Source organism: Cavia porcellus, unplaced genomic scaffold (genome assembly GCF_034190915.1).
Source record: "Cavia porcellus strain 051 isolate PalLab524CR breed Dunkin Hartley unplaced genomic scaffold, mCavPor4.1 scaffold_1, whole genome shotgun sequence".
In the NCBI taxonomy this organism is placed as follows: domain Eukaryota; kingdom Metazoa; phylum Chordata; class Mammalia; order Rodentia; family Caviidae; genus Cavia; species Cavia porcellus.
Window position 1 is genome coordinate 59,947,574 of NW_026947484.1, and position 24,705 is coordinate 59,972,278.

Here is a 24,705-nt window from a genome sequence, read left to right on the forward strand (position 1 = left end):
AGACTGGTTTCTCATACAAAAATAGTATTAACAGTAACATGTTAAACTACGACCGAATGATCTCACACATTATGAATATTTTAATTTCAGAATGATAAAGCATGTTAAAACCATCATTCTAACAAAAACTGTTTTGGAAACTCCAAGCTAGTTAAACAAAAGTCTGGAACAAGTAGTTAAATGCACAAAGCATCATTCCTCCTGTAGGGCTCTGCAGAAATGGGGCAGGTCAGCCTGAATCGTAGCTTCCTGGGCGGCAAGCTGTCCTCTGCCTGCTGCTGACAGCTAACCCACCTGAGGTCTCTGGCCTGGCACACAGAAAGGGGCACTGCCATTCTCCCCAGCACAGGTCCCCCATCTGAAGCTAAGCTGGACGGAGAGGCGGTGCAGTTTCCAGGCAGGGCGGCCAGAGCATAGCTGGCATGGGGAAGACCCTGCCAACTAAGGGGGTGGGGGGCTGTGCTGCATCTCCATGTGAAAGTCTAAGCTGCAGGCGAGGAGTCTCAGGCCAGGCTGTGTTCTTTGTGTTGAACAGCAGAGTTTGGGAAAAGCTACTGACTCAGAAAGTCTGCTGGTGGAGTCCCAGATGGCCAGCAGGCAGGAATTCCTTCTCTGCTACACACAGGGATCTTCAATAAATGACAAGTAAAGCTAAAGTCTGCAACAAAAGTCAGCCTTGAAACAACCCAATACACAGAGTAAAAGAAAAAATAAAATGATCCTAAAGTCTGGAGGAAAAATGCAGCAATTGTGAAGCATGACACACTCACTCCTAGAGCATTTTATTGATTTCTGGTCTTTTTCCTTCACCTGTGTTCAGTCTGAGCCTCTTCCTTTTCCACCTGGTTCAGAAACACAAAGTGGTGAGACAAGACTGGGTGTGCTCCCTGCCTGTGAAGGTGGAGACGTACTTTCTAACAACATGTTCTGATAAAATGCTTTCAGGACATACTGGATCCCTGCTGGGCTGTTCTAACAGGCAATGGCCTGCCCTGCCTACCACACAAGCTGAGGCCCAGCCTTCCCTGTCTCCTGGTACCCTGCAGGGGGCTTCACACACAGGTGAGAAGGGTAATTTCCCAAGAGCAGTTACTCATCAGGCACTGTGAAGTTACTCATCAGGCACTGTGAACTCGTTCTTTCAATACAGACTAAACCCTGATGAGAACACACAGGGATGGTGGCTGCTAAAACATCTCAGATATGTCACATCATTAGAAAATAAAGAAGCCACAGGTGGTCGATGTGATGCCCTCTGAAGTTAAGAGGAAATGAGAGGCGGTAGTGACAGATTTCTTCAGAGCAGCCAAGGACTCGAAAATGTGTGTTTCTTCAACTATTCTACACAAGGCGTTCTCCACTGTCATTAGCCCGAGAATGGAAAAGTGTTTCCTATTTCTTATGAGTGTGGGTCTGCACTGGCTCAGGACTCATTTTAGAGAACACCTGACGTGATGGCCACAACAGCCACACAAGAGGGCATTCACCGAGGGTGCCGAGCCCACAGTCCTCCCACACTGCCCAAACCGGCACCCCCACAGCGAGGTCATCAGACCCGGTAGGGGACATGGCCTACCTGCTTCGGATGCAGGATGGTGGTCACCAGCCCCAGGCACCGGATAACTGAGAGGATCGAGGTGATGCTTCACCCAGAGGACAAAGATGAGACCATGAAGAAGCGAGGATCCCTCTGACATGGTTGTGAAGCCCAACCTGAGCTCTGCACCCTACAGCAGGGAGACAGCTCCTCTCTGGGAATCGCATCTCTTTTTGTGCTCAGTCTTTTCCAAGGCATGATCAACACTTTGATTACACATTTTAACAAAATAAGTATAAATTAGGGGGCTCTGCACCTCGAAGTTAGCTCTCAGATATACAAAACGTAGTCATCTGGAAATCTCCTGGCTGGAGTACTCAGAAAAATACACAAAGATTCTCAGAAATGTGTTCCTTCCAGAAAGCAAAAACTGACACAAATCAACTTTTTCAGAACTCCAAAAATAACCTATTATTTGTCACAACCAATAATCGTTCCTGCCTTCCTTTCTTTTCTCTGAAAAAAATGACTGGTTCCAGTGAGTTTAAGGGCTTCTAATATGCTGTATTTTCACTGTCTCTGAAAAGCAGGGGCAAGCAATCAGGGCATCTGTGACGGCAGCTGCCTGTGCCTTAGAGGGTGCACACGTGTCTGGAGCCTACAAAGTCTCCTGCCTGGAGTGGTCAAGGTCTAACCTGACTCTCAGTTCCTACAAAACACTGCACTGACTGAGTTCATTATTGAAAGTAATTAATTAATGGATCTAAGTAACTAATGCCCATGTCACTAATGAAACAAGGGGACATTCCACTGATCTTACTAGATAAAAGTTTAAAGACTATACAGGAATACTTCAGTGATTACATGCCAACAAATCAGGAAATCAGGGTGAAATGGGCACAGTTCTAGGAAGACACAAACTGGCGTAAGATGCATGTGAAGTCTGAACAGATGGACACCAGCAAAGACACCGAAGTGGTAACTTCATCTTTTCACATGGAAACACGGGGCAGGTGGCTTCACTATTAAACTCTACTGAATATTTCCAGAGGACTTAGGACGAGTTCTCAATAGCACATCAAATAAAAAAAGAAAGAAAGGAGAGGAAAGAGAAAAGGAACAGAAGCGTTGGCAGCACTGCCCAGCTCCGTCTGTGGAGCCGTATTACCAGGATACTAAGCAGGAAAAATCATCACAAGATGGGAAAACTACAGACCAGGAATTCTTCTGACTATTGACACAAAATTCTCAAACACACTAGGAAACCAAATCCAGCAATATAAAAAATAATTTTACATCAAAACCAAGTGGATTTCCCACCAATACAAAGTTGGTCAAACATACAAAATCAATTATTGTAATGCACCCTGCCAAGAAAGCACAAACACATGGTATCTTAGTAGTGCAGAAAAAAATTGTAAAAGAAAATTGACAGTGTTGCATGATACACACACACACACACTCTGTCAATGCAGAATATACTGCATTGGATTTTCTAGGTCTGTTTGCAGGAGTAACCAGCCCTCTGTCATTCTAAGATTCCATGGGTTTATGCACCCTGGATCCATTTTAACGCACGAACTAGCAATGACTGCATATTACTACACAATCTCAAGCTGCTTCTCAGAAAGAGAGAACCAGAATGTCCCTCATGGCACAGTTAAAGAACTAAGCAGCGTGGGCAATGGTACTGTTTAGGAGTTGATCTGCAGCAGTATTGACTGAAAACGACTTGTTGATGCCCATCTGCAGTCTCATCTACATAAAACAGGAGTGCACACACACACAGCCCTGCAGCAACAGCACGCGAAGGCTGAGGACGAGCCAGGGCTGCAGGGTGAGGGGTTTCCCCACCTCGTGTGAACACCAGGGTCCTTTCTGCACTGTCCAGGAGGCCCTTCCTGAAATTCAGCCTGGCCCCTCAGCAATTCATGAAAACCAATACTGCTAGATCATATTTTGGAAAGTCTTTAAAATTCAGCATAAACCACACCTGAAAAGTCAGGTTCCTGTATATGTTAGTAACATGATGTCCAGGAAAAGAAAATGCTTTTCTGTTCCCCCTTAGATACATCAAGGCATTAACTGACTTGGTGCACGTAACCACATAAAAATTTCATGGGAAGCAAACTCAGATGCTATTTTACCTCCCCAACCTTCGTGCCTCCACAGGCGGCTCACCGCTGGGATTCGCCTTATTCTGGGAACTCTGCTGCCTCCCTTCAAATGCACATTTCCATTAGCTGGGGAGCTGCGGGTCAGCTCCCCCATCTTTACCTCTCAGGCTCGGCCTTTCCCCAGTGAGGTTCTTGCGGCCTGCCGGCAGTCAGAGTAGGGTGGAAGAATTCCTGCAAGGCTGGGGATCTGCTGACACCCCTCTTTCACATGGTGTTCACTTTGGGATTATTTGATCTGAAAACCCAGAACTGATACAGATACTGACTTCAGAACTTCCCAGTTATGAAGATGGATGGTACTGGGTATAATGAGTGCAGGAGCACCATCTGAGTAGCAAATGAGCTAATTAATTAATTAGCCAATTAATTAACATGATAATGACAACTAAATGTATACTGAGTAGAAGACTTTTACTGAGCAGGTCCACCAATCCCTCACAGCGCACACATAGGTTAAGACAGAGGTTTCTCTGAAACACCTTCCTCTGCCGGCCTTGAAAAGATGGCAAAGCTCTGCTCTTGCCTACAAAGCTAAGGCCTCTGGTGCCGAAGCCCTGGGGCTACGGCACATCAGACAAGTGGGAGCTTGTCTGCATGGGTCTGGGGTGACCCATGGTAGCTGGGTGGCTAAGAGCTGCTGGAGAGAGGCTGAGTGAGGCCGAGTCTTCCCTAGCCCTGCACACCTAGATCGCCTCTCAGAATAATTCTAGAGCACTGGCTTAAGCTAAAAGCAGCTGCATGTGTGTTGGCATGGACAGAGACCATGATGCCTCCACCCTTTGTCCATGATCTGGAAGGATATGTCTATAGAGGGCCACATAGCACACCATTTCATTTCCATGCACACTCAGTGTGGGAAAGACTATTTTATCCATGAAAAATGTATGTGGCAGCAGCCTTTAAACACTACCAGGGCTCTCAATTGTAAAATCAAAAGCAAATTTCAGTTTTGTGTTTCACTGTAAACGCCAACCTAAAGATGTCTTGTCTTATCTCGTGTGTGTTTAGTACTGGGAACTGAACTTCATACTGAGTGACCCCTCAGTCCTTTTTTATTTTTCATTTTGAGGAAGAATCTTTGCTAAGTCACTAACTTGCTGGGATTGGGTTTGAACTTGCTGTCCTCCTGCCTCAGCTTCCCAGATTGCAAGGATTCCAGGTAGTAGCCATTACTCCTAGATAATAGTGTTTTCTATACAATTATTTAAAAATAAATTTCAATGCTGATTTGAGGAAAACAGGATATCGCTGGTCATGAAAGTGAAATGACCGCTTAAATAAACTTCAGTATTTGAGGACATTAATAGCATTTATTGCTTAGTGATTTTTACCTGATTTGTAAGTGTGATTATTTTAACACCCAAACAACAGAAAACAGGTAACTGTGTGTCTCGTATACCATCGTAACTGTGAAGCAAGATTTATGTTTCCGTGTCCATGCTTGTAAGCAGAAGGGTCTCTTCTTCTTTCGCTGCAATACAGTCTATCTTAAGATACTTTTGTAGGAAAAGCCTTTTCCTCTTCCCGGGAGCTCACTGTATTCCTCCATGGGAATTTCAACTTCACTGACAGGATCAAGTGACTATTGGTAATAGGAATTCTTGAGTTGATTAACCAAAGGTAAAGGATCTGCCAAGGACTCTACTCATCCCCAAGTGCGCTCTGGCATTGGTGACAAATGACTTCCTGTCACAGGAAGCCGTGGCAGGTGGGGACACACCAGCTAGGAAGTGCAGTGCCCACACAGGGCTGCGAACCCTGGACGGCACAGTGGTCACAGAAGGAAACAAACTACCCCACAGCGCACACCTTGGACATGGAGGTGCAAAGCAAGGTGCGGCCCTGCTGTCCACTTCTAGGAGCCCAGGTAGAAGAGGGGACCGGAGGACCCCCCTCACTGCGGCCAGGTGCAGGGCAGTGGGGCTGGCAGCACACATGCATGCGCGTGCACACACACACACACACACACACACACACACACACATAGGGCCTAGGAGGCCACAGCAGAGGTCACAGTCCCCAGCTAATGGCACTGGGGGCACAGATGACTGCGTTGAGCTGCACGCCAGGCTGCCTCTCTCCCCATGGCAGGCGAAACCACCAGGTGCAGGATACCTGCCAGCGGGGAAGAAGTGACCGTGAGGGACACCGTGACTGCATGGCACAGCTCTGCTTCCCTCCAGCAGGCCCCGCCGTGCACTCTGCCCCTCCTGAGCAATCCCAGCATTGCTACCCTGGGACCCATCTGACTGGAGTCAGCCTGGCTGCTCCTGCTGCCCGCTGGTGAGCACCTCAGGGTCAGGAGCGCCTCTGACCTCAGTCACTTAGGTCTCCTGGCTGCTGGCGATTTGAAGCAATCTCGGCCAACAGATGGACACTTCCTGCCTCCTGTAAAGCTCATGATACACAGATAAATGGAACTGTGTTTTAGGCCTCAAACTGGTTTATGAGTGTGAAATATTATTCCTGCGTCCTTACAAACTCTGGCTTGGCAGGGCATCGTCTGACACTATCGGGTAAACAAATCGCCTGCCTCTTTTGTTAAGCGTGGGTTTCAGCTTTAACTCTGAGGAAGAGCGCTGTTTGTAAAGGATCTAAGAGTTACCTGGCTGCACTTCGGACTACAGCCTAAGACCCAATGCAGGGTGTGGAGAACCGCAGAGAATTCAAAATGCAGAGCTGCCGCGTGCATGTTGGTTTTCACTACGATGCCCCACAGGGCCTGGTGCCTCCCACGCTCAGTGAAGTGGAAAGGAAGGTCGGGCTTTGCCCTTCTCCCCTTATACTGTATGTTCTACCTGCTGCAAGGCGATCTTAGAATCCTAGAATATTTAGAGATAGAAGAAAACTTATTAAGTATCAGTTCTATTTTTTATCTACTCATGTTAGCAGATAAAATCATCATCATTATTTGAAGGTGGTGAAATCCCTGGCTTAACCCCAAGCAGGAGGTAATGTGTTTTTCTTAAGTTGAAGGCTGAATGTCTTTGAGATAAAGTGACAATGCTAGTTTTTGCTCAAACCAGGCTGTTTTTTGAATGGAACGCTGTGCTGTTAGTAGTTACACTGGAATAGCACAGCGATGCTACCCTGTCCTAGCGAACCAGGGAGTGTGATCACCAGGTGCTGAGCTCAAATCCTGAAAACACCAGTGTTTTCACACCATTCTCAAACTGTGACTACTCTCCTGAAAATCATGATTACAACTTGCAAGTCTATGCTTAGTGACTGAAAAAGAATTTCTTCTTTTGTACTAGGAATCAAACCCATGACCTCGGAATTGCCAGGCAGGTGCTATGCCACTGAGCTATACCTCAAAAGAATTATTTTTAATCTTTCAGGTTCAGTTTGTTTAGTCCTAACTCTAAAACCTTCTAATCTGCAATAAATGAAAAAAATAAAGCCCCATAGTAAGAATTTTACTAAATAAGTAAACATAACTTTTCTAAATTTTGTGCTTATAAAATCCATGCAAGTAGTATGCTGCTATGGTGTTTCCAAAATAATTTGTCAGTAAACAACTGAAATGAACAAATTTTTAGTAGGTAAGGGATAATATTCAACATGCTTGAAATCCTTTGGGAGCCCAAGGTAATGGAGAACATGAGGAGAAGGAGGGCGAACAGCTAGCTGTGCTGAGGGTCAGAAGGGACACATCTGGCTCACAGACCACAGGAAAGGCTGGACCAAAGGGCCCACAGTGACCAAAGATCCACAACCACAGGTGTGTACTCCACTCCTGGAGAGGAACTGAAACCAAGTGCCAGCCTTCACATCTCAAAATCTTAGAAATGATTCAGAAAAGCAAATGTACAATGAAATCTTTCCAGGCAACAACAAACTGAAGCGACAGAGACATATTTCAAGGAAAGACTCAAAGAATTGAGAAAAACAATAAGGAAAAAGGTTCGATGAGGTACGGCCATGTCAGAATTACAGAGAGTAACACTCACTTCCTGCCCTCTAGAAATAACTAAAAGTCTACACTGATAAACTTATCTAACATTCCCCTGAAGCCAAAACAATCCTTCAAACTGTATGTAGGGTTTCCCCTGTCTCAGAGACCACACAGAAAGGATTATTCTGTCCCGGAGTAAACCTCTGGTAAGGTTCCCAATACGATGCTGGGAAAATTTGGCCACACATGGAACAAAATGTGAAAGATCAGTCTGACTTCTGTACACGGAGAGTGAAAAAGAATGCGACTAGTCTGAAGAATCACGAAGCTGCTATCAATGACTGTAACATCACAGGAGCACACAGTGTGATACAGCAGCGCAAAAATCAATTCACAATGGTAGTAGAGGTTGAAGATATTTACATACATTTATAAATTTTAGAAGTCAGAAAGGCAATGGACATTTGAAAGAATTTCTTAAAGATACTTTTCCTAGGCTTCTTTTTTTCTTTACTAAACGGTACGAATACTGTGTCACTAAGGTCAAAGACAAAGGGAACTTAATGATTCATGACCATAGGAGATGCTTAACTTGTTGAAGCAGAAATCTGGAGAAGAACCATGCTTTCCTATGTGATTTCACAGAAGATTCACAGACAGACCCTGGCACCGGCAGTGGGTGAGCTGTCGGGGTGCTGGCAGGGCTCCCCGTTCTCTGCCTTGCCTGGCACATGGCCTCAGCCCCCCAGCTCACTCTTGGTATGAGGAACAAAGACGGAGGCCTTTTCTGATTCCAGGCTCATGCACGCAGCGAACAAGAAATCAGTGTGGGCTGTTTTTAGCTAATGAAATTTGTGGCGTTATCCAACCTAATATCACAGATGGGTGGACAGACAGACAGACAGATGACACTGACAGAGACCTAGGGACTCGTTCAAGGTCACATGGCCATTCATTTACTCAACCCACTGCTGAAGAGCCTAAGTTAAAACCAGAGAATAATGCTGTTCTCCAAAAATAAGAGCCTTCAGATAGAAGTATTAAAATAAATACTTGCACCATAAACAACAACAACAACAAAAAAAAAAAAAACAAAAAAAAACAGAGAATGAGTGGAGCCCTCCCAGCCCAGTACCTTCTCCAGGACAGAGGCAGTGTCCTGTGCTTCTGTGCCAAGAAGACCCAGCCTGACTCACTCTGCTGGGCGGTCACAGCTGCTGGAGCACACGCCCTGATTCACCTTGGATCTGCCTCGAATCCTACAGAAAGTTCAGTGATGCCAACAAAAGAAATTCAACATTAAATTAGAAAACAATTCCATTAAAAAACCAAATCAGACCTGGCAAGAAAGATGTCTGTGTGCATGCATTCATTAAACAGCAGCCTCCACTTCTCCTGGCTTTTTTCTCGGTCTTTAACTGCCAATTAAGATAACAGGTGTGTGCTGCTCAGCTACTCCGAACTCAGCCTCAGGAGACGCAGACTAATTAAAGGCCACACTGTGCAGCCTGACTTCCTCCCAGCCTCTGCTTCCCGCTATGACACTGCGGTGGCGGCTGGCATGGCGTTTTCTAAACATCTCATTAATAGGCTGAGAATTGGCCAACAGGTCAGGAAAGGTACGGGTCTGAGGGAAACACAACCTGCTCGAAACTGACCAAATAAACCAAGGGGCGTAACTTTACAGAGCATTTCTCTTTGGAATGTTCTTATGTACATTTGTGCACAGAGTTACCAGTCGCCATACTCGGTTTGAGATGCTGCTGCTTGACCAGCAGATAGTTCAGTCAACTCAACAGTGTCCCGGAGCTGAAATCAGTACCCAGAGATATGCTTGGCTACAACGTGGGCAACTTAAACAGGCTTAGGAAGTAAGGAACACAGGGATTCTTTCAAAAACCCACCCTCTGAGTGACAGGTTCAAGTTTAAACCTAGACTATTTAAAGAAGCTGAGGAGAACAGAATAAACCTCAAAAAGACAAGTTCGCTCTCACAGCCAGGATTCCCAAACTGTACAAACAACTATAGTTTTAGGCTAAGAAGGGGCAAGACAAGAAGGCTGCTAGGGCCGGCAGGAGAGCACCACCCCCCCTCTCCTGCGGCCAGCAACGGCCATCTCCTCACAGTGCTGCCCACTTCCTGGCTGCTGGCCTGAGCTCACCCACCACCTCTGTTATTATAAATGAAATATCAGCAGCGCTCAGGAATGGAACACTTGTTCATTTCCATGTTGTCTGTGGCTAGTTTTGGGTTATAAAGTGGAGCTGAAGGGTCAGGACAGCTGTGGCCATGGAGCCAATCATGTTTACTGTTTAGTCCAACAGAGAAAATGTGTGCCAGTTCCCAGTGTAGCAGAAAATTTGAATGTGTATAAAACTATTTTTGTAAACAAAAGCACAGTATAGAGAATGCAAATTAAGGCACAGAACTCCATGATTTAGGTAAGTTACTGTTACGGTCCAGGCCCAGAATGTCCCTGAACAGGCCCATGTGTTCAGGCTGAGATTTCTGGAAGGTGACAGGACCAGGAGGATGCTGCCCTCATCAGCTCATCAGCGGCTTAACCCACTGTGGGGTAACAGCTGTGGGTTTATGGAGGCAGCAGGTTCTGGGGGGTGAAACTGGAGGGTGTGCCCCTCCCTGGCTCTCTCCCTGTCTGTGCTTCCTGTCTAGCATGACATGAGCAGCTCTCTCTGCCTCTTGCGTCCACTGTGATGCTTCCCCTCCCTATGAGCCTAAAAGTACTGAAGAGGGATGAACGTGACTAAAAGCTCTGAAACCATGAGCCAAAATGAACCTTTCCTCCTCTAAACTGCTATTCTCAGGCATTTTGTCACAGTGACAGGAAACTGCCTAGCCAGTTCTATTTTGACAACACTGTCTCTTACGGTGTATTGGCGGTTTATATCACTCATAGAACTTCCCACTAATCATTGTTCTTAGAAGTTCAAGTACAGGAACTTAATAGCAAAAAACAAAAACAAGCCTAACTAGCCAATTAAAAATGAACAAAGCCATTGAATAGACATTGTTCCAAAGAAGATAGAAGGATGGCCAGGGGGTTGTGAAAAACCGCTCACGAAATGCAAATCAAAATAACAGTGAGATTTTATGTCACACCTGTCAAGATGCTATTGTAAAATATAATCAAAAACAAAGCAAAAGGCAAGTGTTGGTGAGAATGTGGGGCAAATAAAATCCTAGCACACTACTAGTGAGAATGAAACTGTTGCATACTGTGTGAAACTCGGCATGAGGGTTCTTCAAACAATTAGAACTAGGTAAAACTGCTAAATGACACAGAAGTTTCACTTCCACTTCTGAGTATTCAGCTGAAAGACTGATGGGAGGATTTTCAAGAAGTATGTTTGCCTTCCTAGGCTCCTTACAGCACTGCTCACAGTAGCTAAGATGTAGACATAAATTAAATGTCCACCGTGTATAGATGGAGGAAATGTGCTGACCACATGCAAAGGAATAATATTAAGTCTTATAAAAGGAGAGAAATTTTGCAAGATGATGACAAAATGATGAACATTAAACGCATTATGCTGGTAAAATGCAGCAAGCCATAGAGAGACAAATACTCATGAGTGACCAAGTCAGATACTTCCAAGGCTTCCACATACACAAGGCCATCATCAGCATCTCATTAACTCCCTGAGAATTGCTGGGACTTGCCTTTCCTGCCCACGTGGCTGGCTCCATCTTGCCATTTACCTCACTTCCATGATGCTCTCAACTACTCCACCTAAATTAAGTCTCTAGACATCCTCTGCCGCTCCTGCAGAGACTTTATTGCTACCCAAGGATCATGTGTTTGTGTGTTCTTAAATTATGATCCAGCCTCTCTTACTGGAAATGGACATTTCATCAACCCCAGGATCAGGCAGAAATTCCTAGCATCAAGAGGTATCATACCGCAGGTGGCAAACAGGGCATACAGAAGAATAACACATAGTAGGTGTTCAATGAATGCTTGCTGGCCAAATATTCTATTTTGCACTCTGTGTTGGAAAAAAAAAAAAAAATATATATATATATATATATATATATATATAGTAGTTCTTTATTGCCAAGGAGCAGAAGGCCTGTTTGAGAATACAAAGTAAAGTAATAAGAAGTAATAAGGCAAAGCAGAGGTACTTTGCAAGTTAACTGCATGTGCATGTTAAACGAGTGGGGTTAGGCTGCACAGAGAGATGCACATCTGTGCCCGCAACAGCAGGTGGGAGATGCAGCATCTGGAGCTGGCAGTGGCAACCATGTGGAAGAGCACTGCCTCCTAGAAACTCCTGAGGACGCATCCCAAAGATGTAAATGGGGTATTAAGAAACAATGAAGAAGAGGCGATCTCATCAGGTTTGGCCCTCCTGGGACTCCTAACCCAGGACCACCCATGTGCCCACAGTGAGTTATCTAAAGTGTTTCATGTCACTCAGACTGGACTGCAATAATCACCTCTCTCTTTCCCATCCGCTGGTGGGAGTGGGGTGAGTTAAGCAATTTTCAAATGATTACACAAGCTAGAAGCAGTGCTTGCTACTTGGGGGACATAGAATTGGACCAGAATCTTTGCATCTGGGAAATGAAACATAAATCAGGCCTCTTCATATTTATTATACTTACATTTTGAAAACTTATTATAAATCTGTCGATTAGATTGCTCTGGCTTCGGGGCTTTGCATGGAGGGAATGGCTGAGTCCAGTAATTATTCGAGGGACGCAGAGTCAGGCCATCTCTGAGTGCTTATTTAGATAACCTTCTTACTAGAGGAAAAGGAGCCTATCATTTAAGGGCAAGGAAAGGGAATAATCATCGAAGCCCTGCTGGTGAAAGAAGTCATCTCAACCATATCGCTTTGTATTATTCTTTCTGCATTTCTGTCCACTCTCTAGTAAGTCCACCATCTTGGCTACTTTTCTCTTGTTGCTGGGACAAAATATCTGACACCCAGAATGAAGGAAGGAGAGGTTTACTTAGCTCACTGTGGAGGTTTCAGTCCATCATCGCTGGCTCCAAGGCAAGACACAGGGACAACACTTCAAGGCAGCAGAAAGCAAAAGTAGCCAGAATAAAAGAGAAGAGGCTTATTTTCCTCCCTTAATCTGTAAACAGGCCAGGTTCCCCGACCCCGAGGTGGGGGCAGCACTCACACCAGCTCTGTGCCTTCCTCCTACAAAGGCTGAGGAGATTCAAAGTGAAGATCCTGGCTCCCTGCTGAGCCTCTCCCTTAAACTTCTAAACTTCTCAAGTTGACACAGTATATTAACATCCACCTTACAGGGTTCCCCCGGGGGACACTAAACCTCCTAACTGCAACCCCTATTATTTACTCCGCTTTTCAATTGATGGGGGCTGGCTTGAATATCCACTTCCCTTCTGAGCTTCTGAACCATCAGGACAGGTATCTGACTATTGTGCTCTGGGCCTTTTCTCTGTTACTATTTTCTCTAGGTCTCCCCGCTCCCTAAAGTCAGGATACCCAAAATCCAACTTGCACTTGCAGCAATTAAGTGGCAAAGTGAACACGCTCTTTTTCTGCCTTTTTTTCCCCTTTGTAATTCACAAAAGATGGAAATATTCACTTTCTTACTATTCTTTCTATGTGGTATTTGGTAGCTTTAACCCATGAGTTTATACAATAAAAATTTCCAAATGTGAGTCCAGTACACAGCTGCACAGAGCTGCACAGAGCTGCGACCGGCTGTAGGGCACTGAGGGAGCAGGCCGTGCCGGTGTCTGCACTGCCCGGAGTGGAGGCAAGAAGGAAGTGGACAAGAGGGTGCTGAGACAGGGCCAGGACGTGCCCGTGCTGTGGCCCCCGGGGAGAAGACTCTGAGTCACAGACTCGGGGGACCAGGCCCCCCTGGCCGCGGCCGGCAGCCCCAGAACTCTGTGTCATCGCCACAGGACGCGGTGACCCCCGGGCCACGGCCCCAAGCCCACAGCTGACCCTGTCCAGCATCTTCTTCACGCTGCTTTAACACTCAGCTTTTTCCTCAAGAATGAACACAGTTCATGTGAACAACAACTGGGCGTTCGCTGCTGGCCGTCGTTCAGCCAAGTGGTGGGCTCTGAAAAGACCGTTCCGTGAACGATAGCACGAGCTCAATGCACGGGAGCTCTCACGGCTGAACCTGGGACTGTCACCCTACACGACATGCCCCTGCCCTCCCGCTGTTAAAATCAAACTAAAACAATGAGTTTTCCCGACACCAAAAGTGCAGCTCTAATCCTAGTTCAATAAAGAATAAAGTAACATGACGATTCTATGGACAATTTTAATTTCAAGAATTTTCTGACATATGGAAGTGGCTGCCGTCGAGGTCTTGACGTAGCTCAGCAGGGCCACAGCCTTAAACAAGGAGAAAGTTACCGTGAAGAGTATAAATTAATGATGACTGTTAATTACAATACAGCGCTGCCTGTTTTGTCTCAACAAAGCTCAGCGCATCTTCAAAATGGGAATCAAAAGCTGTCACACGAGATGATTCATCGAGGAGATGGAGCCATGGACGGCTGGAAGAGCCCAGGAGAGATGGTGTACTAGCTGCACACAGTGATGCCCCCACGTGCTGCTACTTGGTCTACCGCACTGCAGGCTTGAATTTAGCACTCGCGCATCATGCCCTTTTCACAGAAACTCCTGGAGTCTACTCATCAGCGAGGGCATAAACAGACACAGATGATTACTTACTGATACACACTTACTGGTGCACACTAATGTCATATTTTAAACACAAGAGCTTAGTCTCGGCATTAGTGGGAATATGAGGTAAAGACCAGAAACACAAAGTTGTGGTCCACCACTGGACCCTCATCACCAGGTCATAGAAAGGGTGATGCCATCACTCATCAGAGGGCTCCATCAGCTGGACACTTGCTCTAGGGGCAAGGCGTCCTCTCCACTAACTTGGAGGGATAGATCAGTGTAGAACAGTGTGCACTGCAGAGCACAACTCTGTAATTATGGGGTTGTCGTAAGATGCACTGAAAACTTGTAGGTTTCTGCTACTATCATACTAATTCTAGCCTACGTAACACCAGAGATTATAGTAAAAGCACATTCTAGAGATTAAACATACTCATTAGCATAAATAAATGTCAAAGGCATGGAGCAAAAACATACATGTAAGATCTTAAAGACAGGTTATGATCACCTATGAACTGGACTTTGTGGTTGACTGGGTTGAACGAAAGGTAGGATCTTGTAATTCAAAATGCTACAGTGACAATCACACGATGATAAGCTCTGCGCAAGCTCCTGGTCCATAACCTCTTAGATGTGCAGATCCTATCAACTGTCAAGCGTATCTTTATTTAAATCTCACATTAGTCCTGCAGGAAGGGCCGGCCCTCCCAAGATCTTCCACGTTCTGCCGTATAATGACCAAGCAACACGATGCCACAGCCACTGTGAAACAGGTTGGCTGGAGACACAGGAAAGGGATGACAGGACCCTTCTGCTTTGGGGTGAGGGGAGAAACCCAGGCTTCTCATGCTGATGCTGATGAGAGGCTCTGTGGAGCTGGAGGAAAGTTGGGGAGGCGGCTTCCACAGCGCCTCTGTGAACAGGAACCAGTCAGTTCCCAGGCTTCTGCCTGGCAGTAAAGCGCACACAGGAGACAGTCATTGCTGCCCACTGCAGCCTCCCAGGACCACCGCCAGGCCAGCAGGGCCGAAGGCCACGAGGAGCATCTTAACACAGAATCTGAACAGCTGTGTTCAGAGGCGGCAGAGTGTGACCCCAGTTAGAAATCAGAGACTGCTGCTGAGAATGGTGGCACTCTGAGAGCTTAACCACTAAAACCGAGCTCACAGAAGTGAACAGGGATATCCTCTGCGGGACCCGACCCTTCGCTTGGGTACTGTGGGTGTGCCCCAGCCTCTCACAGTCACTGTGCCAGGTCTGGTTCCCGGGGTCCAGATGTCAGGCACAGTGAACAGGGGAAGCAGCCCTTTCCAAAGCAAAGCCAATGGTCTGTCCTTCTCTTCTCCTCCCCCTCCTCTTTTTCCTCCCCCCCCTTCTCTGTCCTCCTCTTCTCCCTCTCCCTCTTTCCCCTCCTCCCCCTTCCCTTTTCTCCTCTTCCTCTCCCTCCTTTTCCCCTCCTCCTCTTTCCTGGTTCAGGGAACTAATGCTTGGAACCCACTCACATTTGAATTCCTGCAAACTTCACTTTTTGTTCCTGGAAAACCATCCAGCGTGTGAGTCATAAGAAACAGAACATCAAAGATGACGTTCCCTTAGAAAAGATGAAGGAAACGAGATCCCAGAGTAGTGTGGGGGGTGCCTGCCTTAGTCTCAGGACCCGGCTGACTCAGGCCTCTGTCAGCAGAACTCCCTGTCTTTTAGGTCCGCTAAGAGGCAAGAGACTAACAAATTTTGGAAAGTGACAGGCTTTTAAAAAGGAAAAAGTTGGCAACAAGAACAAAGTAACAAAAGGGGAGGAAAGGAAAAAATAAATAGAAGAAACAAGTTGCCAAGTGCCTGGTATTGGGTATGGTGACAGAACTCACGTGTCCCGAAATGGCTACAAAACCCTTAATAAGGGAAAACTTAAAGGTGCGCTTGAATAAATCATGTTAGCACTGCCCTTAAGTTATGCTAAACACAAAAGTAAAATGTCTTATATGCTTAACTTTTCTCAGTGTTTCTCTGCTAGATTTGTTGCCCCAGTGATAGGATTGAAGAAGAGATTTCTCACCTTAGGGCCCCGTGTTTCTAACAGGACTGATGAAATCCTGAAGGGAGAGGGGAACTGAAGTATGCCTAAGGTTAAATCCGGTAATAAACAAATGATGTAAACATTTACTCACTAAAAATATACCTTTTAACAGAGGAGGAAATATTTTTTTGAAACCAGCAGAAACCAAAACTGAACAAATCCTTTCTCTGGTAAAAATCACAACTGCCAGTCAGCAATTATAAAACCAGGAACATTGACCTTGAATTGACCTTGACAGTTATGTGATCAGCTGTAAGAATTTTCAGTTGCTACCTCAGTCACCAATTCAGCACACACAGTGCTGCGCAATAAAGGAACACAGGTTATTTCAGCTGTCTTCACCAAAAAAGGCCCTGCAGAAGGTGGGTACCATGTAGATCTCTTCCACGTTAAAAAATAAGACTTTTTAAATTCACATTCTGTTCAGCACACCTTAGAGGAAGCCTTAATCTATCTCAGGTAAACAACAATGAAAACTTGAATTCAGTTAAAAATTAGGAAAAATTTAAATGAATTATGTCAGCAATTCCAGAAAATCAATAGTCAGCTACAAAGTTTTCATTACTTGGATTTAAAAAAAAAAACACTTTAAGACTTTGCTCTGAAACCTTTTCTTTTCTCTGATCTTGAACTCATCATTTAACTTCCTCATCTGTGTGTTAGACATAACATCTACTGACGGGACCGACCCCATGGAAGAGAAGCCCATGTGTGTGTTTATCGTAATTAACAGTCAATGTCCACTACTGTTGTCAGTATCACAGCAAACTGGCAGCACTAAAAACTGCTAGCAAATTCTTCCAACCCCACCAGACTGCTCCAGCAGAACCACACTGTGACACAGCTGGCTGTCAACATCTGTGGGCGTTGCCATGGGCACAGTCACAAAGGACTCTGCCTTCTCACTAAAAGGTATCCTCACAGAAGATGGGCGGAAACCAGACAGAACAATGAGGAGATTCAAACAGAAGGAATAATCTTTGGGCTGGCCACAGACAGCAGCCACCTGGCTCTGCGCCCCTGCTTAACACTGACGCTTTCCTCCTGAGCTGAGAGACACCGGCTCTGCTTAACTGCGGCGTGGGGGAGCACGACCCAGGATTTGGAAATCACACCCTAACCCTCCATGTTCTGACCCTTTAGCAAAGGTCTCCATTTGAAACTTCAAGTGAGCTGCATTTAAAACACTATTTAAACTTGCACTTACAAACCCTGGATGGCCGTTACAAACCTGCAGAGGGATAAGAACAGGTTACAGGAACGAGCTGCTGATATTGATTTTTCCGCGCACGGCCAGGCATCTCCATTCTGTGTGGCTGCTGTCAAAGCCACTCTTTAACAGCTGGAGTCAAATTGCACTATTTACCGGGAGAGCCCCTGTCAAGTGGACCGTAAGCATCCTCACAATACACTATTCAAATGGCCCTCTGCCACACAAATCGCTGGCCTGATGAATAACCTATGTCAGTGACTCAGGCTGACAGAAAGTTTCATTTTTATGAGAGGTTTTACATTCACGCATTAAGTGAGCTTTCTTTGAAGAACTATGAGGCCATATATTTCAGGCCTCTGGACGCTGGAAATAATTAAAACCTATTTAAATACATCAGGGGAGCTTGACAACACTAATATGGATCTGGTGTTAACTGCATTGGTCACACGAGTCCGAACAGTGCCCTTCTGTCGCGGCCACTCCCTGCAAGCACGCGCGGCACAGTTGGGCTCCGCCAGCCGCAGTGACAGACAGGCCAGCAGGCGCCTTCTGCACCCCATCCACAGCCTGGTGCCTGTCCGTGCAGACAGCCAGGCTCTGAAGGCCCGGGAGGAAACTCAGAGGGGCCTTGTGTGCAGGGGGATGGCTGGAAGTGCAGCCCCACCTGTCATAGCCCCAGGCCGCCTGGGTTCCAGACAGGGCCAGGTGCTCAATTCCCCACCAAGGAGAAGAGCTGTAATCAGGAGAGGAGGAGGGGGATGAGGGGACACTCCATGGGCAGTTATTCAAGGAAGCAGTCAGTGCAGAGAAGTCTTCAGTACCCTTAACACTGTCCTGGAGCTGCTCAATGAAAAATGTCCCTTTGCTCAGTCTGAAACATTTTGACTCAGAAACTCGCCTTGTTTATAAAGTTCAGCAGCTTCAGTTGTATATACAGGTCTATGAGAGGCGGCTACACACTGCCAAAAGCTAGGGTCACCTCACAAAGGCTTCAAAGAACAGACTTCTTCGTGTATTACTTCCCCAGAATACATGTTTCCAGTCTGCCTTCCTAGGAAGGGTGTTGTGATCTCAGCACTAAAATTTAAAGCTGAATTCATGGAATCACAGTTCTCAGACATTTTAATCCAATGCTCTCCCACAGAAATCGTTATATTGTCATTGAGTGCTTTCATATTTAATAGTAATTCTATCTTCTCCTAAACGTGTATAAAATTGGTGCAAAACATTTCCCACATTAGAAAAAGAGTTATAGGCTCTTATTTACATGTTAAAAAAATCAGAACTCAAGTAATGATCAAGAAAAATGAACACTGTTACTCTCTATGGAGAATTTATCTCTATGGAATTCAGTTAATTGTTTTCAAATACATATTTTTTCTTTTTTGAAATGAAGTGATTTTGATAACACAGTTAAATAAAAACTGAGTTAAGCTGCAGCTGTAATCGGCCACCATGAAGCACTGTTTAACAGTTTACATGTAACTTTGTAAGTGAAATTTTTAATTATTAGTTAGGAGCCTCACCAGTCTTATTTCAGTTACTCCGTGTGTCATAAAATACAGAAGAGCTAACTTTCCCCTCTGATGAAGTGTGGGAAAGATGGGGTTCCCTTCCCCACTAGCAACGGGGCATCACCTGCACTTCACAGGAGGAGCAGGACAATGCTCTTGCGAGACCTTTCAGCAAATGGCACTAACATACATCACCCTCAGCTCACAAAAAGGTAAGAAGAAAGCAACACTATTTCTAGAAAGCTCAGCCGGAAAGCACATAAACACAGACATATTTTTCACTGATGATCAGTTTCGTATGTGGATGGATGCATCAATAACTGAATTATTTAATGCAAATTCCATTTAAAATATCTCAGCTGAGTTGGGGGACATAATTTGCATACCTGTTCTTTTGCAAAGGATGGTTTTTCAAACACATATCAAACACAGCTCTTGGTTGCTGTCAGAGCACGGACGTGAACCGAGGTCTCTCAGGTTACACCTGCCCAGTTCCTAGTTATTAGGATGGGTTATGCTTTAAAGTCTTAGGTGTGGAGAGAAACAGAGATATTGACCTTTCCCAGCTTCTCATGCTACCTGAGACCTCCGGTCTGGAGAGGCTGCAGAGATCATCACCTGGCCACCACAGTGCAGCACCGGCTCTGGCCCTGCCTGCCTGTGCGAGAGAGGGTGCTGGAAGGTGCCACTGGGACCAAGAGCTACACACGGGCTCTGACAGCAACTAAGGAGGAATGGCTGCACCACCCTAAACCACAGTACTCACCAGTTGGTTCTTGGCAAAAGAAAAAGAACTCACTGGACTCATCTTGTTTGCCCCAGTCTGATACAAAAGAACGCAAGCTGCACGTTTAACTTTAAATCCCTAGTAGACATAAAATGAACAGTGTGAAACTGATTTGCACGGTTTTTTTAACTTAAGCCTAGCCCTCATGCGCGCATGCAGTTAGCATCAGTGCTGCCCAGGGTTTCAAGGGCTCTGGGTGCACCTGCTTGGTGGCCACAGAGCGGATGGTGAAACTTTGAACAGGAGCAGGCCCTGCTGCTGCATCCCCCCAGTCTGGTAAATAGAGGCACCCCAGGACACGATGGCGGCCTACACCATGACAGTTACAATAATCCTGCTTATTTGCATACTCATTTAAAAATCGATCAACCAACCAACAGACAAAATAGGGCTTTTCCCTTAAAATATAATACACCTACAAAGACTTTGCCACATCATGATAATTTCAGCAAAGCAATTTACTCTGTACTTTACACAAAATTCCTCCCACTACAATTCACACAGGTCCTGTCTGATTTCTATTCTCAGCTGAATCTAAGAAAAGCCGTTTCCCATCACTAATATGATACTGTATTCCTTCCAATCCTGTAAGACTCCAACCTTTCTCTCCTGCCCCAAAGATTTTTCCTCATCTAGCTGCACAGATTCAATTCCTTTGGCATTTCAAACTACACATGGTTTTAAATGCTTTCCATTGTGTTTGCTGTTCTCTACACGTACTCTTCAAGTGCAAGAAGAAAAACTGAACAGAGCACTGAGGAAATGTTCAAATATTCGCATCACAAAGAGCTCACACACAGGCCTGACATGCTCTTCTGCTGAAACTGTTCGCACAGAATCTGTTGCTGTGACCCACTGATATGCACCACCCAAACCCTGAAACACAAAGCCACCTTGGCAGCTCTCCTGCCTGGAGGCTTTTCCTACCTGTGACACCAGAGTGTGACTCAAACCCTTGTCTTCAAAGCTGTTATCTTGTTTCTTAAGTAAGCTCATGGAGCACTGTACTGTATTCATGGCAAGAATAAAGAATTTACAAGCACCTTTGAAATTTCCTGCTTATCAAGTTCTCACATTAAAGGAGATTAAGATCAAGCCATCTCAGCAGCCTAAGGCTCAGGTGAAATGTTAGAAGACACAAGGAGCTCAGCACTAGAGCAGAAGGGACTGAGAATCACAGACATGAATGCTGCAGTGGGCCCTGAGCTCCAGTCCGCGGGGAGGCCCAGGAGTGTGGACAGCTGCCGGCTGCTCCTGTCGGGTTCACTCCTCACGGGCACGGATGGAGGTGGGGCAGCGGTCACCCAAGGCAAAGGGCAGCAGCTAGAAAATAAAGCTGAACTCCACCTAGGAGGAGATGAAGACCTCAGCATTTTATTGCTTCCTGAAGTCAAGAAAGAAACAAAATTACATAAAGAAAATGAAATCTATCTGTACTATTAGCACTGCCTGAAGGGTAGCTCTGAGGTTCTCCGAGAAGCCGGAAGGAAGAGCAATCAGTTTACCTTCCAGAAACTCAGCCCCAAATGTGGCACTTGACGAATGAGCTGGGCTCCTGCAGACGGGGACCTCTCCAGTGAGGGTCAGTGACGGTGGCTCTCCCATCCTCCCACCGCTCCACCTGCGACTTGAAACGTGTGACTCGACCTCCCCCGTGGTCACAGCATCTACACCAGGGCCCTCTTAAGATGAGAAATAGCTCTTTAAACATGAGATAGTGACAAACAGGTTTCAGCCCTCTAAATACAACTGCCTAAAGGAGAAAAGAAAAATCTGTCACCTCGTCATGGGCAGTAGCATCTGAGGGAGGACAAAAAGCAGTGGGCAGGGACTCCTTGTGGGCAGTGGGATGGGAAATCTGGTCTCACAGGCTCTGCACCTGGCCCGCCTTGCCCCACAGCGAGGGTGCTGGCCGCCCAGCCTCGGGCACTTGGCGTGACGCTGGCCAGAGCCCTGCTGCAGGGAGGAGGGGCCCCGCCGGAGCTCGTAGTGTGCACACTGTGCTGCTCAGTTCTCAGGAGGCCAGCCAACCCTGGACTTGACAAAGCCTAAATGGAGTCGCACCTAGAATTCTAAGGCTCACAGGCCAGCCAGGCCCCTGCTCCCCGGTGCCAGCTGGGTTTTCTGGCACCTGGCCTCTGACTTCAGATGCACCTGAGAGTTAAATACGGCCTGCAGGAAGAGGCCTAGGAGCAGTGTTTGAGACTCCACAATCCTAAGAAGTGAAGAAAGTGGCAACAACATAGTTAAAATCAGCTAACCCTTGACTTACAAACCCTGATTCCAATGCATCCTCTAAAACTTCAGTGCAAAAGTAGGCTCTTAGCTGAGTTTTTCATAAAGTAAATTATCAAATAGTGGAGTTGTAAAAATAAAATTATCAGCAATAATAAAGACACCACAAGGAACATGATGTGGGCAAAATGTTCACAGATTAGACAATACTGTGAAGATATGTGCGCGGAAGCTGGGCACAGTGGTGCACTCAGGAGGCTGAGGCAGGAGGATCACTGCGATTTTGAGACCAGCCTGAGTTACAATGTGAGCTCAAGGCCAGCCTAAACTGTACAGCAAGATCCTGTGCTCAAAAAAGACAAAAAAAGAAAAGAGAAAAGATAGGTTTATGGACAAACCATGTTGGCTATGTGTCTATAAATGCCAAGGTTACAACATGCTAAAGGTCATTGAAGATGTAACAATAAAGATGGAAGAGAATCTCTTAAAGAAAGCAGATTAAGTTACTACCTCAGGTTTTAAAGTGGAAAAGATAAAGCTGGTCCCTGTTTCTGCCAAGCTGCTAGACTTGGATGGACAGGGTGAGTACCAACTCCAGCTGAATTTCTTACCAAGGCAGAGGATCAAAAGAATTATCTGTGCAATAATCTACTTTTTCTGATACTTTTGGTTCATGAGCAATACACATTTTAAGAGCAGGTCAAACTCGCTCAAATGAGAACTAAAAATGGATCCAAACTACAGAGTCTAATTTCTCCTTCCCTTTGAAAAGCACCCGGAATTTGAGCTCATACGATAACGACTCATGTTCCGATGAACTGCGCCCTAACTGGGGTGATGCCCAGCTGTTGCCCCTCTTACCCGCTGCAGCCCAAGGCTGACACCTTGCTGTCTCCATGCCTCGGGCCTCAGGAGCTGTGCGCCGTGGCCGCAGCCGAGGATGGCCCGCGCTCGGTCTCCTGTCTCGTGTCTTTCCAGAGTGCCTGGGGACAAGACCAGAAGGGAGAGGTAGCAGGCCCTGAGCTGAGAACACACAGACCACAAGGCAGGTTCCCCCAGGCTGCAGTGACCCACACGGGGAGTCACCTCCTACCCCCCACCGAAACCAGCGGGGCGCCAATATCTCCCCCTTCCCACAACACACAAGGGTCCTTGGCCGCGGGGTCCCGGTGCTGCCCCATAGTGTCTGGCTCTCGAGTGCAGGAGTCCCCAGGCCTGAGCCCAGTGACCCTTGATGGCCAGGGTCAGGCAGGCACAGGGGCCTCCAGCGGTCCCTGCAGCTTCTGGAGTGCATTGGGTGTGCCTCGGCACCCTACGCCTCCAGGAAACCCTCTCCGTGCCATTCTTTCAGTTCTGGAGGGAGGGCTGGCAAATCCAAATGCGAGTCAAGGCAGCAGGTTACCAGCAAGGACTCAGTCGGAGTTCAGCATTTTTATAAATACGGTATTCTAGGAACTCTCTGTCTCCTATCAGTTATGCACTCATGGCCAGCACTGATACCACGTTAAATATGAACCTATGTCCAAGGACATAAAAATGCTCAGTGGCAGTATCTTGATAAATAATACCCAAAACACACATTGCAATTATATTATGCCTTTCCTACCAAGGAGGAAAACTGTACTATTTGTTAGGAAAAAATATAATTAACTCTTATTGATAACAAGGAGACATCAGAGAGATTATAGGAAGAAAATGGTAATAAACATTTATTAAGACCACTGCACCTTTCAAATATGTGGACAGATGGGTGGATGGACAGACAGACTTGAGAATTTTGATTATTCAACCCTTTCTCTTTTCTCCTCTCTTCCTCGGCCATTTTTATAGCAACTAAGCAGCCACTGCCTGATGCTTTGGGTTTGGAACCACTGGCAGCAGGGAGAATTTCACTCCCAAGCCACAGAACAGCATTTTCCACTGTACTAGCTTTACCTTCTACTCCCCTGAGCATCTTTCACTTAGAAGACCTTTTCCCAAGCTCTTGTTTTCCATCAAGACTGATGAGATTTCCACCAAACAAAGCAGGCAGTAACACCAAGACCTTCTCTCTCAAGGACAGCAATCAGGACATTGTTTTCAAGCCTGAGATTATAGTTTGTACTGCTTCCAGAAAATGATGAATTCTGGACCTTCTGGTATTTCCCAGGTGACAGGAAACCTTCCTCCAGGTTTCCTCTGGTTCCACAAACTAAGATATTTGAAAATATTTGGAGAATTTTCTTGAATGGGTCTTCCCTGTGCTGCCCAGGCTGGTATTGAGCTCCAGGTCTCAGGGGGTTCCCTGCTGGAAAAGGTAGGGTTTCAGGCACCATCAGCATGCCCAGAATTCTCCAGAAATTGCATATTGAACTAGAATGCAGGTGATAAGTGCTTTCTTATGCTGTATATATTTTGTTTCTTCTGTTTTGTGCCACACTGTCTGTCTGTGCAAACAGGATTATTTCCTGCATTTTCAGGGATGACCAGAGTCCACCTATGCACGTCAGCAGCTATAACCCTCTCTTAACCACGTGCAGGGCTGCTTGCAGTGACACAGTGTGGATGGAAATGACGCAGCCGAGGCTCCTGAGTTCCTCATACTCTCAGGGTGTCACGGGGGAAGACACATCT

General features: G+C 46.1%; 1 protein-coding gene across 1 annotated transcript in view; it reads right to left on the reverse strand.

Annotated features, from left to right (window-relative positions):
- Wdr72 (WD repeat domain 72) overlaps positions 1 to 24,705 on the reverse strand; it is a 172,886-nt gene that overhangs the window by 86,375 nt on the left and 61,806 nt on the right. Inside the window, exon 14 of the mRNA XM_023565937.2 lies at positions 22,954 to 23,075. Coding sequence (XP_023421705.1) covers positions 22,954 to 23,075 — 122 coding nt within the window. The remainder of the gene's footprint in view (positions 1 to 22,953; positions 23,076 to 24,705) is intronic.